This window comes from Capsicum annuum, chromosome 7, assembly GCF_002878395.1.
Source record: "Capsicum annuum cultivar UCD-10X-F1 chromosome 7, UCD10Xv1.1, whole genome shotgun sequence".
Classification (NCBI taxonomy): Eukaryota; Viridiplantae; Streptophyta; class Magnoliopsida; order Solanales; family Solanaceae; genus Capsicum; species Capsicum annuum.
In genome coordinates, this window is record NC_061117.1 from 179,674,579 (window position 1) to 179,698,396 (window position 23,818).

The following is a 23,818-nucleotide window of genomic DNA, read 5'->3' on the forward strand; positions in this document are numbered from 1 at the left end:
TCAGAGTTATAACAACTATAGAGGTATTAAGTTGTTGAGTCATACTATGAAGGTTTAGGTAAGGGTGGTAGAGTTGAGAATGAGGAGGATCGTGACGTTCTCTGAGAATCAGTTCAGTTTCATGCCTGGTAGCTCGACCACTGAGGCCATTCACCTTGTGAGGAGATTAATGGAGCAGTTTTGAGAGAGGAGAAAGAACTTATATATGGCGTTTATTGATCTAGAGAAGGCATATGACAGAGTTCCCAGGGAGATTCTGTGGAGGTGCTTGGAGGCTAGAGGGGTGCCCGTGGTGTACATTAGGCCGATTCAGGATATGTATGAAGGTGCGAAGACTCGTGTGAGGACGGTAGGTGGAGATTCGGAGCACTTCACAATTTTGATAGGGTTGCACCAGGGATCGACTCTTAGCCCGTTTCTATTTGCCTTGGTGATGGATGTTTTGTCGCGACATATTCAAGGGGAGGTGCCTTGGTGTATGTTATTTGCAGATGATGTGGTTCTGATCGACGAGACTCGGGGTGGAGTTAATGATAAGTTGGAGATTTGGAGACAGACGCTTGAATCTAAAGGTTTTAGGTTAAGTAGAACAAAGACAGAGTACTTAGAGTGTAAGTTCAGTAATATGTCGCAAGAAGATGGAATGGTTGAAAAGCTAGACTCTCAGGCCATCCAGAAGAGAGTTTCAAGTATCTGGGGTCTATAATTTAGGGTAATGTGAGATTGACGAGGATGTCACACATCATATTGGGGTAGGGTGGTTAAAGTGGAGGCTCGCTTTGGGAGTCCTTTGTGATAAAAAGGTGCCCCCGAAGCTTAAAGGTAAGTTTTATAGAGTGGTAGTCCAGACGGCTATGATGTATGGAGCGGAATGTTGGCTAGTTAAGAACTCTCACATCCAAAATGTGAAGATGGCGGAGATTCAAATGTTGCGATGGATGTGTGGACATACCAGGAAAGATAGGGTGAGGAATGAGATTATTTGGGAGAAGATAGGAGTTGCCTCGGTGGGGGATAAGTTGCGAGAAGTGAGGATATGTTGGTTTGGGCATATGATGAGGAGGGGCCCTAATGCTCTAGTGTGGAGGTGTGAGACTCTGGCTATGGATGGTTTTAGGCGGGCTAGAGGTAGATCGAAGAAATATTGGAGAGAGGTGATTAGGCATGATATGGAGCAATTACAGCTTATAGAGGACATGGCCCTTAATAGAAAGGTGTGGAGGACGCAGATTAGGGTAGAGGGTTAGGGGGTGGGAGCGCGGCAGTAGTAATAGGGGAGTGCTCCTTTGGGTCTGGAGTTTCTGGTTCGTAGTGTTGGGGCTGTAGTTTTTGGGGTTAGTGGTGTTGGCGTTTTTGCATCCCGTACTAGTTTATTATGCACTTATCTTTTGTGTTTCTTATACTATTAGTTTGTTTTGTGTACCATACTAATTTGTATCCGCTTACTTTTTGTATTTGTTATACTGTTATTGGTCCTAAGCCGGGGGTCTATCGGAAACAGCCTCTCTACTTCTCTTGAGGTAGTGGTATGGTCTGCGTACACTCTATCCTCCCCAGACCCCACTAGGTAGGAATACACTGGGTATGTTGTTGTTGTTGTTGATTTGGGTTCGGTTTGACCTTTTTTGGTTAACACCAAACTAAATCAAGAATTGTCGATTTTTTTTTTCTAACGCCAAACCAATCAAACCAAACCATAAGTCGGTTTTTTTTCTTGAATTGGTTTGGTTCGTCAGTTCGGTTTGACTTGACGGTTTGGTCTGTACACCCCTAATGACATCAACATCTTATCTCAATAAATGGATCAATTTGAAGAAGGTTGTCTTTTCTCATGAAAAATCTCTATATTTGTCGTTCTCGATAATTTTAAAATCTGTAATTATCACAGATACATCGTGCAGTTGAAAGAGAATAAAGGCACGAATGATGTACAAGATAGTCATTTGAAGGACATCCTGATCATTATCGAACTTATCAAACTTGGAGCGTCGAACCAAATTCAGCTTATTTACGACACCTTATTCAGGAAAATCATTTTTCATCAATATACTGGGCAGCGAATTTGGGTACTCAAAATCGGTTATATTATCAGTGTGTTTCAAATTGATAATAAGAGCAAATTCAATATAAAAAATCTGAGCATATTGTCATTGACTCATACATGAGCTTCATTGGAATTGTCCTACTCTATCTCGAGCATCAAAATGCATTTGCTTATCTGACGTTAAAAAATTACAATTTGGTATATTCAGATACACATCAAAACATGTTTCTCAGAATAACTAAATATATTCCTTGCTTAGAAACTCATTAAAATCCGATAGAATATTTCGATTGCATGAGTTGTCAAACCTCAAAGGATGAGGTGGAATATCTTTCACGGTATATTTCATGCCATGCATACCAACAAAGTATACATTTAATTCTTAAATGGTGATTCATAACATAAGAAATGTAACAAAGAATGTATAACACAACATATCATATCATAACATATATATCTTTCAAATAAAACCGACATTGTTATATAACACTTATGTATTGTTAAGATATTAATGTATCTGACTGATAAAGAGTCATATACATAGGTGTTTGAGGGTTTTCAAGCAAATATATTATTTTAATGTATCTGAAGCATAATACTACTGATGATATATCACTTTCATATCTTTGCTGGAGGATCACGTGATATATCTTCTTTTATTTTTCTTTTTGAAGATGAAGCAATTAATTTTTTCCTTTTACTAATCAACTTCTTCCTAACTTCTTCATTGCGATACTTGAATCTATTTTCATAGAAATTATTATCTTCAACATCAAAATGGTCTGAAACAAAAGCAACTAAATTTCGGTGGAGTATTATCATCTAAAGTAATCATTGAATCTTCTATATCTGATTCCTCCATTGGAGTTTTCTCATCTATTTGAGTTATACCAAAAATTAAACTATCCTAATTCCATTAATTGACTAAGATATATTTGAGAACAGTGAATTTAAACATATACTGAACCTAAAAATTTTAAAAACAAACTAACCTCCTTAATAATTTGGAGAAGAAGCGGAGAAGAAGATGACTTCAATTCAAAATCATCAAATGGGAGAAATCACCAATACATTCCTGAGATTTTAGGTGGATTTGTAGGTTATTTTAGCGATAATGATTGTGTAGTGATATGTATCGATTTTTAAAGAAAGAAAGTGAATTGAAAAGAAAGTGATAGTTGAAATTTTTATAATTATTTTGTAAGTGTAGATTTTATATAAATATGGTAAGTTAAGGTGTGTGTTTATAGTATTTGTCTAATGTTTTATCCTAACATACTATGGAATGTCCCCAGCCGACCAAATAATCCAAAATTCCTTCGCCCAAATAGTTTCCAAATCCTACTATAATTGAACTAATGATTTATCCTTATATACTATGGATGACCCTCAAATACTCCTCAAATATTGACGGACTTTTATGCCCCTAATATTAAGAGACACCATATTTTCTTGTTTCAAAGGACACAGTTTTTTCCCTTAAAATTAAGGTGTATGCCTAAACGAATTTTTAAAAAAAATATTCAGTTTTTAAGGGAAATGAAATTTGTTCAACAAATTTAAAAATACGTAGACCACGTCTAATTATGCCAAATTAGATATTATTGATCACGCATGGTTAAAACAAAAATATTATAATAATCGACGAGTGGTACTCGTGCAATGCACGTACATAGATATTAGTTATATTAAAAGAGTGAAGGACCTTAGAAATATTGTTTAAACTTTTATCTTTCATCAAAAGCCTTCACTTTAAACAAAATCATTTTTTCTCTTTTTCCCTCAATAAGTAAATTAGAAATTTATACCTAAAACATATAGGAAGAAGTCTAAATTATAGAAACATAATTAAATATCTATTTTTAGAAGTAGAGAATAATTAATTTCAAAAAAATTCTTTTTAAGTCTAGAATTCATGGAGTAAACAACTTTATATAAATAAAACATAACGTAACTCTTTGAAAATCAAATTCATGTTGCTTCACTTGTTTGTTATCATTATTTTCTAATCTTCAATTAATGAAATTTTGTTTGCTTGTTTGTCGTGAAATTTTAAATACATTGACGCACCTTTTTATTATTTTCTCCTTTTCCAATTTTATTGCTTGTTTCTCCTTTTTAAATCTTATACATACATTATATTATTGCAACAGTGACTTTTAATATTTTATATATATTATTGCATTAATGAACGTGTTTGCCTGATTGTCTTTGAAATTCTATATACATTGTTGCACTTTTTGTTTATATATAAATGTGAAGTTTAATTCTATTATTCTCATATCTCGATTATCGTATTATTTTGTTATAGTTTATAGGTGAGAGAAAAATGTCCAACTGGATTTTGAGAATTTTTTGTGTAAAAGTTATGTTTAATCGTATTGTTCTGCTATCTCGTTATCATATTGTTTTGTTGTAGTTTATGGGTGATAGATGAATGCTTGGTCAAACTTTGAAGAACTTTTTGGTTAAGGTTAGGTTTAATCGTATTATTTCAATATCTTGATTATCATATCGTTTAGTTATGATTTCTGTATTCATTTATTGTATTATATATTCTGCTTAATACAGGTGATAAATGAATGTTTTATGGAGCTTTGAGAAACTCTTACCCCATTTAAGTCTTATTTCAAGATCTTTAGTAAAAGTCAAATATCTGGGAATGTAGTAAAAGAAAATATGTGGGGATGTACGTGAAAAATTAAGTTTACTTTTTTACCGTCTTGTCGTAGGTTTTCTTTTTTTTTTTTTCCCTTTAAAATAATGATCGAAGTATTCTGCTCATGACACCTCGCAGGCACAAAATGTTTGTAACGATGTGAATGAAAAGTCAATGACGTGAGGGTCTAATTGTTGTGGTGGCAGTGGGGTGTGCAAATGGTGATTGTTTTTCTCCTTGAGTGTGAATTTTGTGTTGGTCAAGTGAGGATGTGATATTGTGTGTTTATGTGAGTGGAGGTGGATTTTGATTAATGATAAGTGAAATTGTGTTAGAAGTGGTAGTAGTGTGAATTCTCTAAAAATAATGGAGGTAGTAGTGTGTTTTTGTCGTTGGTGATGGGGTGAATGATTTTTGCGGTATTTTCAATTAGAGTTTTGGGGTGAGCTAAATGCTTTTAGTCGAAATTGTGAAAAAAAAAAAATGTTGAATTTGCCTATTTGAGGTTCGGTTCCTCACGGATTGACGATATCTTTAATAGAATCGGATAGCCTATATTCCTTACATTAATTATGAACGTAATAGGAGTTTACAGTTGAACACTAAATATTTTTGAATGATTCTTTTTATCGTTATTTTAATAATAGAAACACCACATTTATGTTATGCATACTTTTCACTAATTATAATGAATTCATTATTGACTTAATTTAGTTATGCTTACTATCGTGGAGGATTCAGATTGCCAGCAAGTTGTCGAGAATTCAATTAGTTTTAGGAGATTACTACCTCAAACATTAAATAGTAAAATGAATTTAATATTATAAAATAATTGGATTAAATAGTGAAAAAATACTGAAAAGATAATTTTTTTCTATTATAGAGTCTTTTAATGAAGAATAAAAAAAAATTATGTGATATTTTTCGCTTATTCGGAGGGTCTTCCAGGAACAGACTCTCTAACGCCTCTAGGTAAGGGTAAGGTCTGAGGGGTTACAATCTGTGTACCTCTTCGAGCATTTCCCCTACACAAGGATGGCATGCGCACATTCTTCTCACTTCAAACTCTGCTTATATGATTACTCTAGATTTGTTATTGTTTTTTGTACGTTCAGATTACACCTCGCAATGAGATGTAACACGATCACTATCAAATATAGAATCCAACCAAGGTTGGGATCGATCCTGCGAGGAATAGGTCAATATATATATATATAAACGAGGGGGGTTATAATTAAGTAATTTAATAAAAGTATCTTTGTACTTGTAACTTTCACCATTTTAAGCGTCTCAAGTGACATAATTTTTTCGGCATATTAGTTTTCCATATGTTTTGTGTAAAAGTGTTAAGTGTCCATTCGTATGTTGAGGTGTGTGGTTCCCCAAAGCATTTATGAATAGATTGTAAATTATCAATGGTTATATCAATGTCAAAAAAAGCATCAAGTTTAATGTACTTGTGTTGCTCGCGTCTATTGAGATTGTCATTAAAAACGTATATAAAACGAACAATTTAATATAGTGTATACCATTAGATACCCAATATTAAAAACTTACACAATATTACTATATCAAAATATTAGTTAATTTTGAAGCCCTAAATATTAGATAATAATTAAATGACAATTATTTGAGAAAAAGAGAAAAAGACGATTTTGTCTATTGTGAATTCTTTAATAAAAGGCAAACGTTTACACAACATTTTTAATATTGTTATAGGGAGCTAAGATCGGAGAAAGTTGATGCTTAATTTTTGTATGTTTAAGATTGTAGAGCTAAACTATTACTACGTGAATGATGGTGGTCATAGTTTATAATCACAATTAATAAAAAGGCGTGTTTGAAAAGTTGGGTACAAATTAAGTGAATGGAGAAAAAAATGAAAATGGGTCTTTGAAAAGACGTGACTGTGATGGTGTTCTAACATTCTTTAACAAATCAATTTACTTTAACAAATCAATTTATTAAGGATCACAACAATCATATGTCATACAAATTAAGCATTGCCTCTAATTTGACTAGTTCTGGCTCGCCAACCAATTTCTGCTAAATCTAATATTATTTCATGCTAGTATATTTGTTTATAAGAAATTTGTGAATTTTTTTATACCTATATATTAGATAGGAGGATACAGAGTCACAAATTAGGGTAGAAGATTAGTATATTTTGACTTACTTTTCGGCAGGTTTAAGTTTCGCGAGAGTTTAGGAGTATTGTATTTGTCTTTTCTTGGAACGGAGTAAAAAATAACTTTATTGTTAGAACTTCTCATAAATTTTCCACCACGTTGTTGCCTATGTTTTTCAAGTACGGTAGTTTTTTCAGTTTATACAAGTAATTTTTTCCTTCTAAATATCTAATAATGCTATCCTATTCTATTATGAATATTTTATGTGTGTTAGCTTCAGTTTGATTAGTTAAGATTTCTAAATCGGTCAATTCATAATTTTATTTTACATTATATTAAAAGTAATGTCTTAATAATAATCAGTTAAAATTTAGGTGTAACACACATATCCTAAACTAGTTAGTTTAAAAAATATGATCATCTATATGTATTCTTTTACCATATTCTCTATCCAATTTCATCACTTGTGATTTGAGAATGGATCAAAATATTCCTAAACTATAATATTTTCATCAATTTTATACTTAAATTATGTGTAATTTCGTTATTTCTGAACTATAACTTTCAAGAACTAATCAGCCCCCCAGACTATAACATTTTTATTAATTTTATACTTAAATTTTGTCTAGTTTACATTACCCCTTGTTCATTGTATTTTGTGCTAGTATTGGGGTTAAAAGGTGTGACTCAAGTATCTTGAACATAGAAGTTCTAAATTAGGAGATGTTGAAGTAATATATCTATACAAACTGCAATGTTTAAGACAAGTAAGCTGATTATACTTGATGGATTGAAAACTTGAAAAAGAGTAGAGCCGTACTGATAACTTACTTCAATATTAAGAGCAAGGCTAACAATGTAAAGAACAAGATAGACTAAGAGGAATAATGAAAAGTAAATAACAAGAGAATAATATAATATGAGTTTCTTCTTATAATATGAGTTTCTTCTTTCTTTCAAGTGTATAACATCTTCCTCAAGATCCCTATTTATAGTATTACATAGAGGTATTTCAAGAGGTGTCATAAACATGACATTAACCCATAAGAAAGTGGAGAAGAATATAGGAGAGTGAATGATCAATGAGGAGGTAGTGGAGATGTGGGAGTTACTACACGTAATGGAGAAATTACACCAAGAAGTTATGGAGGAATTACACCAAGAAGTTATGGGCATCCATATTATTACAATCATTTAAAATACTCCCCCTTGGATATCTATTAATACAATGTGCCTCGTTAAAATAGAAAAAAATCTAGTGAAGAAAAAAGAGTACACATATATTCTTATACGCATTGTTTGATACCTTGTTAAAAACCTTGCTAGAAAAATTCATTGGGATAAAACCTAGGCCAAAGAAAAAAGAGTGCAGCGCATACTTTACTCCCCCTGATGCAAACATCATTTCATTTTTCAGAGACAGCGCTTCTCAATATTGAGGTTAGTAATGCTTCAGTGAATAGTCTGCCAAATTATCGGCCGAACGAATCTGTTGAACATCTATTTCACCTTTCTTCTCAAGATCATGAGTGAATTTTTTTTTTGGTGAAATGTGTTCTATTCTGTCTCCTTTAATGTAACCTCTCCTCAACTAAGCTATACATGCAACATTATCTTCATATAATGTAATTGGAATATCCTTATTCAAAGAAAATTCACACATTTCCTGGATATGTTGAGTCATTTATCTTAACTAAACTCACTCTCGGCTCGCTTCATAAATGACAATGATTTCGGCATGACTTGAAGAAGTTGCAGTTGATGTTTGCTTCACTGAACGCTATGATATAGCTGTGCCACCATAATAACCCATTTGAGATCAAGCCTTATGTGGATCAGATAAGTATCCTGCATCTACATAACCAATCATTTTTCACTTGAATTCATTAGAATAAAATAATCCCAAGTCTATGATTTCTCCAAGATATCTGAATATATGCTTGACATTATTTCAATGTTTTTTTATTGGGGACGAGTTGATTCTTGCCAATAAACTTATCGAAAAACAAATATCTGATCGAGGATTATTAGCAAGATACATTAGTACTTCGATTGCACTAAGATATGGAGTTTCATCACCAATAAGCTTTTCATCATTTTCTTGAGGTCGAAATGGATCTTTGTTTATATCAAGCGACCTCACAATCATTGGGGTACTCAATGGATGTGATTTATTCATGTAAAATCGCTTTAAAATCTTTTCAATGTATGTTGATTGATGGAAAAAAAATCATTTGTCAAATGCTCAATCTGTAGGTCGAGACAAAATTTTGTCTTTCCCAAATCTTTCATTTCAATTTCTTTCTTCAAACACTAAACAACTTTTGAAAGCTCTTTAGGAGTGCCAATGATATTCAAGTCATCAACATACACAACTAGTATAGCAAATTCAAATTCAGACTTTCTTATAAAAATACAAGGGCAAATAGAATCGTTTTTTACCGTTCTTTTAGCAAATATTCACTTAGATGATTGTACCACATTCGCCCTGATTGTTTCAATTCATATAAGGATTTCTGAAGCTTTATTGAGCAAGTTTTTTGCAAAATTTTATATGTTTCAGGTACTTTGAAGGCTTCTGGAATTTTCATAAAAATATCATTATCCAATGAGTCATACTAGTAGGTCGTGACAATATCCATTAGGCACATATCAAGCTTTTCATGAACTGCCAGATTATTATATATCTGAAGGTAATTTAATCCACCACAGAAGAATGTCTCCCAATAGTCAATGCCAGAACTTTGCGGAAAATCTTGTGTCACAAGTCGTATTTTATATCTTACGACTTCATCTTTTTCATTTCATTTTTGCACAAAAATTCATTTGTATCTTACTGGTTTGACACCTTCAGGTGCTAGGACTATTGATATGAAAACTTGACATTTTTCAAGTGAAGTCAATTCCGCTTGAATTGCATCCTTCCATTTTGATCAATCATTTCTCTGTCTACATTCATTGACAGATTTTGGTTCCAAATCCTTGTCTTGTTGCATTATTTTAGTAGCAACATTGTAAGCAGAAATATTATCAATCATACTATTATTTTGATTCCACTTATTTCTCGTCAAGACATAACTTATTGAGATTTCTTTATTCTCCTTTGTTTCAAGTATTTCTACCTCCTTATTAGTCTTATCATTTGTTAGATATCGAAGCTCTTTTTGAGAAATTTTCATCATATCTTGATCATTTTGATCATTTATTTCTTTTCTATTTTTAGGATTTTTATCCTTGAAATCAATTCATCTACCACATTTCAAACATGGCTTAGACTCATTTGCATTGATGATTTATCCTATCGAGACATCAACTCGAACTGGAGTACTTGCAACTGGAATATAAGATTTAGTAACCCTTGGAAGGTTAGTAAATGCATATGGCAGTTGATTTGCAACATTTTGCAAGTAAATAATCTTTTGAACCTCTTGCTCACATTGATTTATTCGAGGATCTAAATGAGATAATGATAATACATTTCAATCTATCTCATGTTTTAGCTTCTTATGTTCTCCCCCTTATATTGCGTATACTGATTCATCAAAATGACAATCAATAAATCTTGTCATAAAAAAATCTCCTGTCATAGATTTCAAATATTTTATAATGGAAAGAGATTCATACCCAACATATATTCTCAATCTTCTTTGGAGTTCCATCTTTGTGCATTATGGTGAAGTAATTGACACATATACCACACACCCAAAAGTTCTAAAATAGAAATTTTTTGGTTTTTGACCAAAAGCCAAATGTAATGGAGAGAATCTATGATAACTGGTTGGCCTTATGCACACAAGTGTTGCTGCATGCAAAATAGCATGCCCCTATGTTGAAACAGAAAATTGTGTCCTCATTAACATCGGTCTAGCTATCAATTGAAGATGTTTGATCAATGATTCTGCTAGACTATTTTGAGTGTGTACATGAGCAACCGGATGTTCAATTTTTATTCCAATTGACATACAATAATCATTAAAGGACTGAAATGTAAACTCACTAGCATTCTTTATTGCATAATCTGAAAATTGTGATCTTAACCTTATTATTTGAGCCAACAATCTCGCAAAAGTTATATTGCGAGTTGATAATAAGAACACATATGACCATCTTGTAGATGCATCTATCAAGACCATATAATATTTGAAATATCCACATGGAGGGTGAATTAGTCCACATATATCACCCTGTATATGTTTTTAAAATGCAGGGGATTCAATCCTAACCTTAGCTACTGATGATTTAATAATCAACTTCCCTTGAGAACAAGCAACACAAGAGAATTCCTTTGATTTAAGAATATTTTGATTCTTTAAAGTATGACCATGTAAATTCTCATTAATTCTGCGCATCATATTAAATTCTGAATGATCCAATCAGCCATGCCAAATGATAAAATCATTAGAATTTGTAAACCTTTTGTTTACTATGGCATGTGATTCAATCATACAAATAATTGTATGATACAATTCAGAAGAAAGTGCAGGTGTTTTTTCATGCATAAATATTTTTCATCTCTGATTGTAGTAATATAAAGGTATTCAACATTTCCTTCATTTGCAGTCTCAATATGATAGCCATTTTGGCGAATAACCTTGAAACTTAACAGGTTTCTTTGAAACTTACTACAATATAATGCATTATCAATGGCCAATATTATTCCCCCGGATAGTAATAAGGTCGCTCTTCCAGAGCCCTCAATTAACTTTTTACACTCAAATATTGTATTAACATAGGCAATTTTCATAATTAAATTAGAGAAATATTTCTTTTCTCTTAATATAGTGTGAGTTGTAGCACTATCAAGAAGGCACATATCTCTATTACTTATCTTTAATCCAATTAAAGATTGAAAAAAATTTATTATCTTCACAAAATAAAAATACATGATAAGAAATGTGAAATCTCACAATCTTACAATGAAACTTAAATACTATTTTTTCTTGAAACATAAGAAACAACATAATGAAAAAACATGATAACTAGCAAAATAAAATAACATTATTTGTTACCCCAATAAATTGATCAAGATTTAGCTTTGATCTCCAAAGAAGTCTTCAACTTCCAAATGAGTGATATCATCAAGGCCATCAAAATATCATCTTTCAAGATCAAGTTTACCTCAACATTGTCATCATATTTTTGTGAAGGTCCTGCCTCATCATCATTTTTGAAAGTTAAGTGTGACTCCATTTGGACATTAGAAGAGGTCCCACCTTTATTTCTCTTTCTTTTGAAAGATTCTTGATAAAGCCTAGCAAAATGCTTAGGCACCCGACATTAATTCTTCCAATGGCCTTTCATGCCACAACGATAAAAATTGCCTCTTGAAGGATTATTTTAAGGACCCATTTGATTCTCTCTTTTCTGATTACCACCACCACCATGATTATTATATGGTTCCCTGTCATTTCCACGTCCACACATATTATTATGATCCCGATCTTGCCGTCTTTCAAGCTAGCCATTTGCTTGTACCCTATTTGTTTTCGGTAATGGAGCAGCTCCAGTGAGACAAGCTTCATAATTTTTTTATCAAAATGACATTATGTTGCTCAGCCACCAGAAGTCATGAGATCAATTCAAAATACTTCTAAAAATCCTTTTCACGGTATTGTTGTTGTAATATCACATTTGAGGCATGAAAAGTAGTACGTGTTTTTTCCATCATCACCTCATTATTTATAGTTTTCCCACATAATTTCAGTTGAGAAACAATCCTAAATACAACAGAATTATATTCAACAACGATTTTAAAATATTAAAATTATAAGTGCATCCACTCATAACGAGCTCTACGCAGTACTGTGACCTTTAGGAGGTCATACCTTTCTTTCAAATAAGTCCACAATTCAAGTGGATCTTTCACTATCAGGTATGCAACCTTTAGTCGTTCATCCAGATGATGACGAAGAAAATTCATAGCCTTAGTCTTGTCTTGACTCGACGCTGCATTATCTTGGGTAATAATAGCACTAAGACCCTTAGCAGCTAGGTAAATTTCAGCATCGAGAATGCATGAAAAATAATTTTTTTTGAAGATGTCAAGTGTCACAAACTCAAGCTTCGACAAATTTGACATGATGAAAACTATCATAAAAATAATGAAGTTAGACAACAATACAATAACATAATCTCAAAATAGTAGACTTTTTTTTCAAGATTTAACCCATTGTTTTTAAAAACAGTGTATTACTTTTTTTTCACAAAAATAAATTCTTGTAAAATACATCATGAAAATATCAACCCAAATAATAACTATAAACAAACCACAAAATATGAAACAAAAAAAATTTACACAAAAAATGTTACTGTCTAACATCTTTAAAATTAAATTTCATGTTGTATATGATAAGAAAAGTTAAGTGCTAGAGACATACAAACTATGATAGTGAAAAAAAATAAAAGTGCAAAAAACTTGGTACAACAAGCATGTAGCATATTTTTCTAGTATGTATATTTAATGTTAAAATAAAAAATTTGGCAAAAGAAAATAACAAACTGTAACGTTCAAGACAAGAAAGTTGATTATACCTGACGGATTGAAAACTTGAAAAGGAGTAGATTTGTGCTTATAACGTATTTCAATTGTAAGAGCAAGACTAACAGTGTAAAGAACAAGACAAGCTAAGAGGAACAATTAAAAGTAAATAACAAGAGAACAATATAATATGAGTTTCTTCTTTCTTTCAAGTGTATATAGTATTGCATAGAGGTATTTCAAGAGGTGTCATAAACATGACATTAACTCATGAAAAAATGGGAAAGAATATAGGGGAGTGGATGATCAATGAGGAGGTAGTGGAGGTGTGGTAGTTACTACACTTAAAGAAGAAATTACACCAAGAAGTTATGAAGGAATTACACCAAAAAGTTAAGGACATCCACATTATTACAATCATTTACAATAATTCGCAAGTTCTTTTTATTTCTTCCTCTATTTTGCTTAGTTTGACTTAGTTAGGCAATTGTAGAACTCACCTATATTTTTTTTTTGATCCTTTAAGGAAATGGTTGCACACACTTCTTCATTTGTCAAGACAGAGAAAATTTAACACCTAAAAATAAAAGTTCAGAAGGCTAACGTAACCTAAACATATATAAGTAGACCAATAAGACATGATGATAGCTTCAAAGAAGGTTAACACCTTAAACCTGAAAATTATAATTCAGAAAGTAACGTAAATTAGACATATTTTAAATATAAAATTAATTTAAAATTTGTAATATTAATTCGTGAGATATTCTTTTGAGACTTGATAGTTAAATTAGATTTTTTTAAAATGTAAATAGAACAAGTTATAAAACGGTTAAATATATTGGATCATCATTTGAAAAATGTCCCTCAATGAGAAATGGAGCAATCGAATCTTTATTTTGACTTTAATCTCAAACATACTCTAATCATTCATAGATTGGTTTAGATCTGCCTTTCTCAATTATGGGAAATATAGCATTTCGGCCTCTGTTTTGAGTTTAATCCCAAATTACCCTTGTCATGGAGTGGACTATATATTGAAGATATCAACACCAGAATATGAAAGACGTGGTTATTTGTTTATCTCCATATTTTCTTTATCTTAAGTCATTAATAATTTGTTTAGATAAGCTTTGAAGTCGTTAGTTATTTTTTTTTTAGTATTTTTGTTTCAGTCAAATTACAGGTCTATTAGTTATTGATTAGGAGTAAGTTGAGTTCTAGTAATAAGCAATGACTTGCTTATAGTTTGTAAGCCTATATATACAAGCTATTTGTATCAATAAAGGATCAGTTCTCTGATTTTCCATCAATTTTTCTGTTAGTTTTTTAATTTAATATTCAACATCTGGTATCAAAGCCAGACTCTTCTTGGTGCTGTCAGGATGGGTGATCTTCAAGTAGTTGGTAGAATCAAGACTCAACAACCAAAACTACAATTCTTAGTCTACATGCATGATGTCGTACTTGCGAGGCCAAGACTTGTGGAAAGTAGTAAACGGAAACAAGGTTACGTCTCCAGAAGCTGAAGACACAAATGGTATCTTACGGAAATGGAGAATCAAAGCGGGTAAAGCAATGTTCACCTTGAAGACCATAATCGAAGAAGATGTACTAGAGCATATACGTGATGCCAAAACTCCACAGGAAGCTTGGGATACATTCGCCAAGATGTTCTCCAAGAAGAATGATACAAAGCTCCAACTCTTAGAGTCTGAGTTGTTGTCAGTGTCACAACGCGACATGACGATCTCACAGTACTTTCATAAAGTGAAGTCGCTATGCCGGGAGATTTCTGAGTTGGATCCAGAGGCTCCTATTGGTGATACTAGGATGAAGCGCATCATCATTCATAGCCTGAAGCTAGAATTTAGGAGATTCATTGCTGCCATACAAGGATGGAAAGTTCAACCGTCGCTGGTAGAATTTAAAAATTTGTTAGCTGGTCAAGAAGCCTTAGCTAAGCAAATGGGAGAAGTCTCGTTGAAGAAGAAAGAAGAGACACTCTATGCCAATCGAGGCAGGTGGAATTCCAAACAGCATACCATTAGTATATCCAAGAAGAATAATGATATGGCAAGAAGTCATCAAGGCGGAGAGAGTGTTCGTACAGGAGGAGCTTCGCAGAATCAAAATGACGGTAAGAAGTTTCTAGGAAAGTGTTACAATTATGGAAAAAAAGGTCATATGGCGAAAGATTATTGGTTAAAGAAAAAAACTATTGAGAGCAGTGCTGTTACATCAAATAATGAAGAAGAGTGCGATGTAGATGCATTCTTTGCCGTAAAAGAAGAAGAATTGGCTCTTGTTACAATGACAAAGACAATTGATTATGAGAAGGATTGGATTGTCAACTCGGGATGCTCAAATCATATGATGGGTGACAAAGAAAAGTCGCAGCACCTGTCAGAGTATAAGGACAGCAGGGTAGTCGTAACGGTGAACAACTCAAAGTTACCGATAGCTCACGTTGGTAATACAGTAGTATCTCCTTAATATAGTGATACCGAGGTACCATTCCAAAATGTTTACCATGTCCCAGGTATGAAGAAAAATCTTCTTTATGTGGCACAGTTAACATCTTCTGGCCATTTATTCTATTTGGACCATAAGATGTAAAGATCTATCGGGACCTAGAGATTATAGAAGAACCAGTGATGAAAGGTCAAAGGTTAGAATCAGTTTATGTAATGTCTGCAGAAGCTGCATATATAGATAAGAAAAAAAAATGAAACAGCAAACCTGTCGCACATGCGGCTGGGTCACGTTAGCTATTCCAAATTAAAGGTGATGATGAAGAGGTCGATCTTAAAGGGACTTCCACAACTTGAAGTGAGAAAAGACACAGTATGTGCAGGCTACCAGTATGGAAAAGCACATCAGCTGCCTTTTGAAAAATCCCACTTTCAAGCAAGAGAACCATTGGAGTTGGTGCACTCCGATGTGTTTGGGCCTGTGAAACAAGCTTTCATAGGTGGTATGAAGCACATGGTGACTTTTATTGATGACTTCTCAAGGTATGTGTGGATTTACTTTGTGAAAGAAAAATCTAAAACTTTTTCAAAGTTTAAAGAATTTAAGAAGGTAGCAGAAACGAAAGTTGGCAAAAGAATTTGTTGTCTACGCAGTGATAATGGGGGAGAGTATACCTCAGAAAATTTCTATGATTTCCTTCAAGAAAGTCGAATTCGTCATCAGTTCACATGTGCTAGCACTCCACAACAGAATGGCATAGCAGAAAGGAAGAGCAGGTACCTGACAGAAATTTGTCAAAGCATGCTTCACGTGAAGAACATACCAGGATATTTTTGGACAGAAGCAATGAGGGCGGTTGCATTTGTGATCTACAGGCTTCCTCAACAAAGGTTATGTTTTATTTCACCTTTTAAAAAATTATGGAATATGAAACCTTCAGTTAGTTATTTTTGAGTTTTTGGATGTGTTTCTTATGTATTTGTACCTGATCATTTACGTAGAAAAATGGAAAAGAAGGTTGTTAGATGTATTTTTGTAGGATATGACAGTCAAAGAAAAGGGTGGCGATGTTGTGACCCGACAATCGGAAAGTGTTACATATCCTGGAATGTGGTGTTCGATGAATATTCTTCGTGGTGGTCATCAGACAAGGAAGTACTTTCAGAATCAGATGTTCTTAGGGATGTGGTGCAATCTTCTCAAATCCAATTGGGTTTAGGAGAAGAAAAAGATGCAGATGACGAAGACAATGTCGAAGAAGGTATAGCCCAATGTCCCTGGCAAACTGGTGTGTATCAACAACCATGTGAACAAGATGAACCTAGTGGAGTGGAAACATCAACTCAGCTCAGAAAATCAATAAGATTCAGAAAGCCAAATCCAAAGTATGCCAATACCGCAATAGTGGAGAAAGAAGGTACAAATAAGCCTGAGACGTTTGAAGAAACATCTCAGGATCAGAAGTAGAATAAAGCTATGACAGAGAAAATGGCAACACTAAAACAGAATCAGACTTGGGAGGTTGTACTAAAACCAAGTGATGTGAAGCCGATATCTCGCAAGTGGGTGTTCAAGATAAAGCGTTGAGAAGATAGGTCAATCGAAAGACATAAGGCTCGTTTGGTGGCTCGTGGATTTTCTCAACAATATAGACTAGACTATGATGAAACTTTTAGTCCAGTTGCAAAGCTTACAACTGTACGAGTCCTATTAGCACTTGCAGCTTGTAAAAATTGGAATTTGTGGCAAATGGACGTGAAGAATGCATTTTTACATGGGGAGCTAGATCGGGAGATCTACATGGATCAACCAATTAGCTTTCAAAATCAATATTACCCTGAGTATGTGTGTAAGCTACGGAAGGCGCTTTATGGATTAAAATACGCACCGAGGTCCTGTTATGGTAAGATTGCTGAATTTCTTACTCATAGTAGGTATTTGGTGACTAGTACAGATGCTAGCTTGTTCGTCAAAGCTAAAGAAGAGAAAATAGCTACTGTACTTGTATATGTGGATGATTTAATCATCACAGGAGATTATGAAGAAGAAATTTTTTGAACTAAGGAAAACTTGTCAGTTCGTTTCCAAATGAAAGAACTTGGACAGCTCAAGCACTTCCTTGGTATAGAGGTCAGTTACTCTCAAGAAGCAAGATTTCCCTATCAGCAAAAGTATTATCAGCAAAAGTATTCCAGAGATTTGCTAAAGAAGTTTGGAATACTTAAGTGTAAGACAATCTCGACGCCAATAGAGCCAAACTCTAAAATATGTGCTTATGAAGGGAAAGATTTAGAAGATACTACAATGTACCGACAGTTAGTAGGAAGTCTTATTTACTTAACTTTAAAAAGATCAGACATCTCTTTTGTATTCGATATGATGAGTCGATACATGCAACATCCGAAGAAACCTCACTTGAAAGCAGTCCGCCGAATTCAGAGATATGTGAAAAATACGCTAGGTTATGGTATTATGTACAAAAAAGGTGAACTATGCAGGTGACCATGATACTCGATGATCAACTACCGGGTTTGTTTTCATGCTTGGGTCAGGAGCAATTTCTTAGTGTAACAAAAGACAACCAACAGTTTCTCTGTTAACCACTGAAGCAGAGTACCAAGCAGCAGCGATGGCAGCTCAAGAAAGCAGTTGGCTTATGCAACTGTTAAAGGAGTTGCATCAATAAGTGATGTATCCAATTCCTCCGTATTGTGATAACTTATCAGCAATACGTTTGGCTGAGAATCTAGTTTTTCATGCTAGAACTAAGCATATGGAGGTGCATTACCATTTTATCTGAGAGAAAGTCTTGTAAGAGAAAATTGAGTTGAAGCATGTTAGAACGGAAGACCAAGTTGTAGATTTATTTACAAAAGACTTGAGTGCCAATAAGTTCGAAAGATTTTATCATCAGCTTGGCAGGGTGAATAAAGAAGAAGCTGGTGTTGAGGAGGAGTATTGAAGATATCAACACCAGAATATAAAAGACGTGGTTATTTGTTTATCTCCATATTTTCTTTGTCTTAAGTCATTAATAATTTGTTTAGATAAGTTTTGAAGTTGTTAGTTATTTTTTTTAGTGTTTTTGTTTCAGTCAAATTGTAGGTCTATTAGTTATTGGTTAGGAGTAAATTGAGTCCTAGTAATAAGCAATGACTTGCTTATAGTTTGTAAGCCTATATATACAGGTTATTTGCATCAATAAAGGATTAGTTCTCAGATTTTTCATCAATTTTTCTGTCAATTTTTTTGTTTATATTCAACACTATAAAGGTTAAAATTTGTTGCTCTTTTGTTTTTAAGCTGAAAATTGTTTTGGTTCTATGTGCCATATATTATCGTTTTATTCGTAGCTTTTCCACTATATTGGTGTGAACTACATGAATAATATTTTTTGAACTGGTTGTCCTTTTGTGGTTTATACAGACAATTTTAATTGGATTGAAGTGTTAAATAGAAATGTAAGTAGGCACGGTCATAAAAACTAAAAAATTTTGAAGTTGGAGTTAAAGTTGAAGTTGAGTTGAAGTTGTGTTTGGGTGTTTTGACTTTTGAAAAGTCTTTTTTAAATTTAATTTTATACCCCAAACTTTTTAAAACTATCAAAATTGCCCAACTAATTTATCTACTAATTATACTCATGAATGAAAAGAATTTCGCATCAATGATGGAAAGGGTCCTGAGCTTAAAAATGAAAATATACCTACAAATAATGAAAATATACCGATCTTTTAGCTTAAAAATCTTTATTTGTTGTTCAAAAATATTTTTTATCGAGAAAAAATGTCTTTCAAAAATGTATCCGGACTTGATTTGTTGTTCATCAAAAATGTCTTTCTTTCCGGATTTGCTCCAAAACTCATCTAAAATATTTAAGACCTTTTATGTAATATTAAAAAAAATAGGGTTATGTAATAAAAAAAAAAAAAAAAACTTGGAATTGGAGTAGAAAAACAGTGAAAACAACAAAAAGTTGTTTTCACTCCAAACACCATGATTCCATAAAGTGAAAATTTTCTGAAAAAAAGTAAAAAATATCTATGTCAAAATGGCCTCTTAAGAGTTTTTAAGATACCCAAGTGAAAGATGCAATGAAATTTAAAGGAATGGCATCCCCTTTTGTTTACTCTCTCTTTCTCATCATCCCACCTTCATCTATACCTCATCTGTCATCACATCACCTTTACTATCTTCCCCCATAACCACCGACGACTCCACAATCGAAGCAGACCATTTCGAACAAAGATCTACTCTGTAAAAAGGGGTCCATAATCACTAATGACATCGGCTCTCCATCACAATACATAGTTTTTCTTACTTCAAATTCACACTCAAACAACCACATTTCAGAATATCTCATGGGATCCAAACCCACTCTTAAATCACATGGAAATACAAATTTTGAATCCAAAAAGACTTAAAGGACATGATGAAACTTATCAGAGTATTAGTAGCCAAATTAAGAAATTTGAAGGACAGTAATAACTATTAGCAAGAATAATTTAATAAAATGAAACATAATTGCTGTTTAAGGTAGCGCAAAATGTATAGCTGATAAGTAAAAAGAGAACGGATGTACCTTTCTCTCTCTCCAACTATAGCATTGCTGCAATAGATGATTTACAGATACAGAGGATAAATGGTAATTTGAGGGGATATAAAAGGGCAACTTAGTCAAACAAGTAACTGAAGTATCATCTGATAATCTGATTCTTAATCTGGATTTCAAATTCAGGTTTTCAATCTGAAACAGAAAACATGTCAGGTATTAAAAAAAACAAATTAAATTAACTTTGTACCCAATGATGAATAGGACTTAATAAGTATTAGCTAACTCTTGTTACGGAAAATACAGGTCAGGTATGAACCTTGCTCTTGGAATTGAGGGTTCAAAACACAGGGAATGTTAGAAGTGACATCTTATACATTGCAAATCACACATTGCTCCATCGTGCAAGAACTAAGGAAAGCAAATTGTCCAAAGTAGAGCTAATGGAACATATAAATCCTTTGCCTGGGAGAGGAAATCCAGCAGGCAGAGAAAAGAGAAAAATGGTTCAATCAAACCAATTCTATGCCGGCTTCTCTCACTGAATCAATAACTGCTTTGACCTTTCCATGGTATCTTTGTTCTCTCTTAAAGAAAACAGATATGGCAGGAACTCCTTTAGCGTGCAACCGCTCTCCCAACAACTTACCTATTTTTGCAGCAGCAGCAACATCTCTAGTATTTTCTTTTGATTCTACCATGGCAAGCCTTAAGCCTTTCTCTTGTGTGCTTGCAGAAGCAGCCACTGTTGCTGTTGGTGTGTGAACTACTTGAGCATTTACATACTTGTTTGTGAAGTGCATCCTCAGCACATAAGGTTTGAGAAACTTCGTCACTCTGTCTGGTCTAACTGGTGGAGGAATCACCATTTCTGCTCGAGGAAACAAAGATAGATAAAGAAGAATTATCAAGGAGGTTAACTGAACTTTGAAAAGACAGAGCTAAACATTCAAGAGGTACTTTTCATCTTCAAGAAATGCAATTTTGATTCTTACCAGTTACCCTGGAGCTAATTAGTACTACTTGTAAAAGATAGCTAAAGTTGAGTACAAAGCAACCTTCTATACGATGGCTTCATAGAGCTAAGTGACAAATCAAGCCAAAAAAAAAAAAAAGAAAAGACTTAAGCAAGATCTACAACTTGACAGATCATTTAGGGCTTGCTTTCATCCTTCACTTTCATTGATCAAGGGGAATTCTTTTTAGCCAGACTCCTGGGAGCTTCATTTAAAAACCGAACCAAATCCCCAATAAGGGCACTGAAAATGAACCAACATCGTGAAGAAAATTACGGACAAGCAATAACCCTCCGTTTCATAATAAATGAATTGTTGGATTTTGGCACACAGATTAAGAAAAAAACATTAAAGACATAAATTTAACACAGCTTTTCATTTTTACCACAAAAAAAGAAAAAGCTGACCTTGTAATACCTTTTCAAAAGTTAATTGGTTGTCAAATAATAAGGCTAAATTTGAAAAAAAATTCAATGATTCATTTATTTTGAAACACAAATAAATACCCCAACAATTCACTTATTCCGAAACGGAGGGAGTATAATATATATATATATATATAAAATCGGTGTTTGGGCCCACTAGTGCGCACCTCGACTAATTCTAGTGTGGTACCTGCTACCTCCCACCATCACAAGTATTGAGTAACTCTGTCTACCAAAACTTGGATAGATAAAAAGAAATCACCAAGCGTTTTTGCCTAAGGTAGAATTTGAACTTGAAACCTCATGGTTCTCAAACCCACTTTACTGAACACTAGGTCACACTCTAGGGTGCAAGCTCCTCTTAAACATATTTGAAAAATAATGTCTCATTTTATATGAAGAGAGGCAGCATCCAATTTATTACCTTTTACAACTATGTGGACAACTACAGAATAGGAGAAGATGGGTCTGCGATTAAGGTAAGTGCGGCTAGAAAACAACACGAAGGGAGCATGTAAGCTTGTCCGGCAAGGTATAGACTGCGAGGGGCAGATTTAGGATTTCACGAAGACGGGACTATTATGAAACAGTGGATTCATCATACTTTTGAAATTATAGGTTCAAAATTATTTTATTTTTAAAAATTTTGGTATATTTTACACACACACACACACACATATATTTATATAAATTCCATATCAAAATTGTGGATCAGTTGAACCAATGGACTATATAATACATCTCCGAGTGTTACTAGTTCTAATATAGCCATTTAGTTTAATTATACAAAATTTCATGATGACAAAAGAAGAATGGTAATTTCAATTTGTCACTTTAGTTGTGATGCAAGGCTATTGGCGGAAATTTGTGATCACTTGAGCTAATTGCTTGACTAATGGGGCAAGTTGTTACTCTTTTTAACCCTTCTTTTTGTTTGTCTAGATATTCTATGAGGAACCTTATAAGCCATTAACTTCATTAGCTCCCTACTAACTATTGAAAATTTGCTTACCAGCACCGCTTTCGGGTGTTAACTAATAAAGTAATGAACCTTCCTTTTCTCCACCCAAAAGAAAAAATTTATCCTAGAAGTATCTTATATCTTTAACTGGGAAATGAGAATGTAAAGTTTGGACAATTAACTTTGGGATCTCATTTTTGCTCATAAAAGGTGGGTTTAAGTCTATGAAAATCAATTGCTGTTAATTTTATAGTTTTCCCCCTTTGTTTGTTAATTCTGATTTTATTTGTGTAGATGTTAAGATTAGTATGTTCCTCCATGATGTCAGTTTGGAATCAGTGGACTTACAAAAACAGAAATCATGCAGGTTAAGTTGCAGTTACTATTTGAACTTCAACTTAAACCTCATAATGACATGATTTCAATATTCTAGTATCAAACCAGTTAACTTTTTAAGCTACTCCACCTTTGCACTTTTGTCATCTACAACAATATGCATGAACAACAGTAGTTACTCTCTCAGGTCAAAATGATACTGTATTGTCTTAGATTTACTGCAAGCAGTATCCTGAGAAACCTAGAAAAAAACAAAATGAAGGGGGGAGGGGGGAAATGCTCAAGTTTTCTCCACTTGATTCCTTGAGAATTTAGGATTATTAACACATAACCAGTCTTTGATTTGGAACTGTTAAGCCAACCTCCTTTATTACCCAGTCATCCATATTAATTCTACCAAAATTATCTTTTAACTTGATCTATGTTAGTAGCTCTCTCTCTCCCCCAACGGCTCTCTCCCCCCTCTCTCTCTCTCCCTACCCTCTCTCCCCCCCCAGCTTACCGGCCCCGGTCCCCGGCGCCGTCGCTGACCTTCGGCGCCGACCCGATCCAGCCGCCGGCTCCGACCAACGGTCGCCGGAGCTGATCAGACCGCCGGCGACGACCTCCGGTCGCCGGCTCTCCCTCTCTCTCCCTACCCCCTCTCCATCCCAAGCGCACCGGCCTCGGTCCCCGGCGCCGTCGCTGAACGTCGGAGCCGACCAGATCCGACCGCCGGCTCCGACCTCCGGTCCCCGGCGCTGACCCGA

At 33.9% G+C, this 23,818-nt stretch overlaps 1 protein-coding gene across 1 annotated transcript in view; it reads right to left on the reverse strand.

The window, feature by feature from the left end:
- Positions 1-20,588: 20,588 nt before the first annotated feature.
- The window catches only part of LOC107878084 (50S ribosomal protein L18), a 5,375-nt gene continuing 2,145 nt past the window's right edge, over positions 20,589-23,818 (reverse strand). The window contains exon 2 of the mRNA XM_016724965.2: positions 20,589-21,202. Coding sequence (XP_016580451.1) covers positions 20,844-21,200 — 357 coding nt within the window. The 5' untranslated portion in view covers positions 21,201-21,202 and the 3' untranslated portion in view covers positions 20,589-20,843. The remainder of the gene's footprint in view (positions 21,203-23,818) is intronic.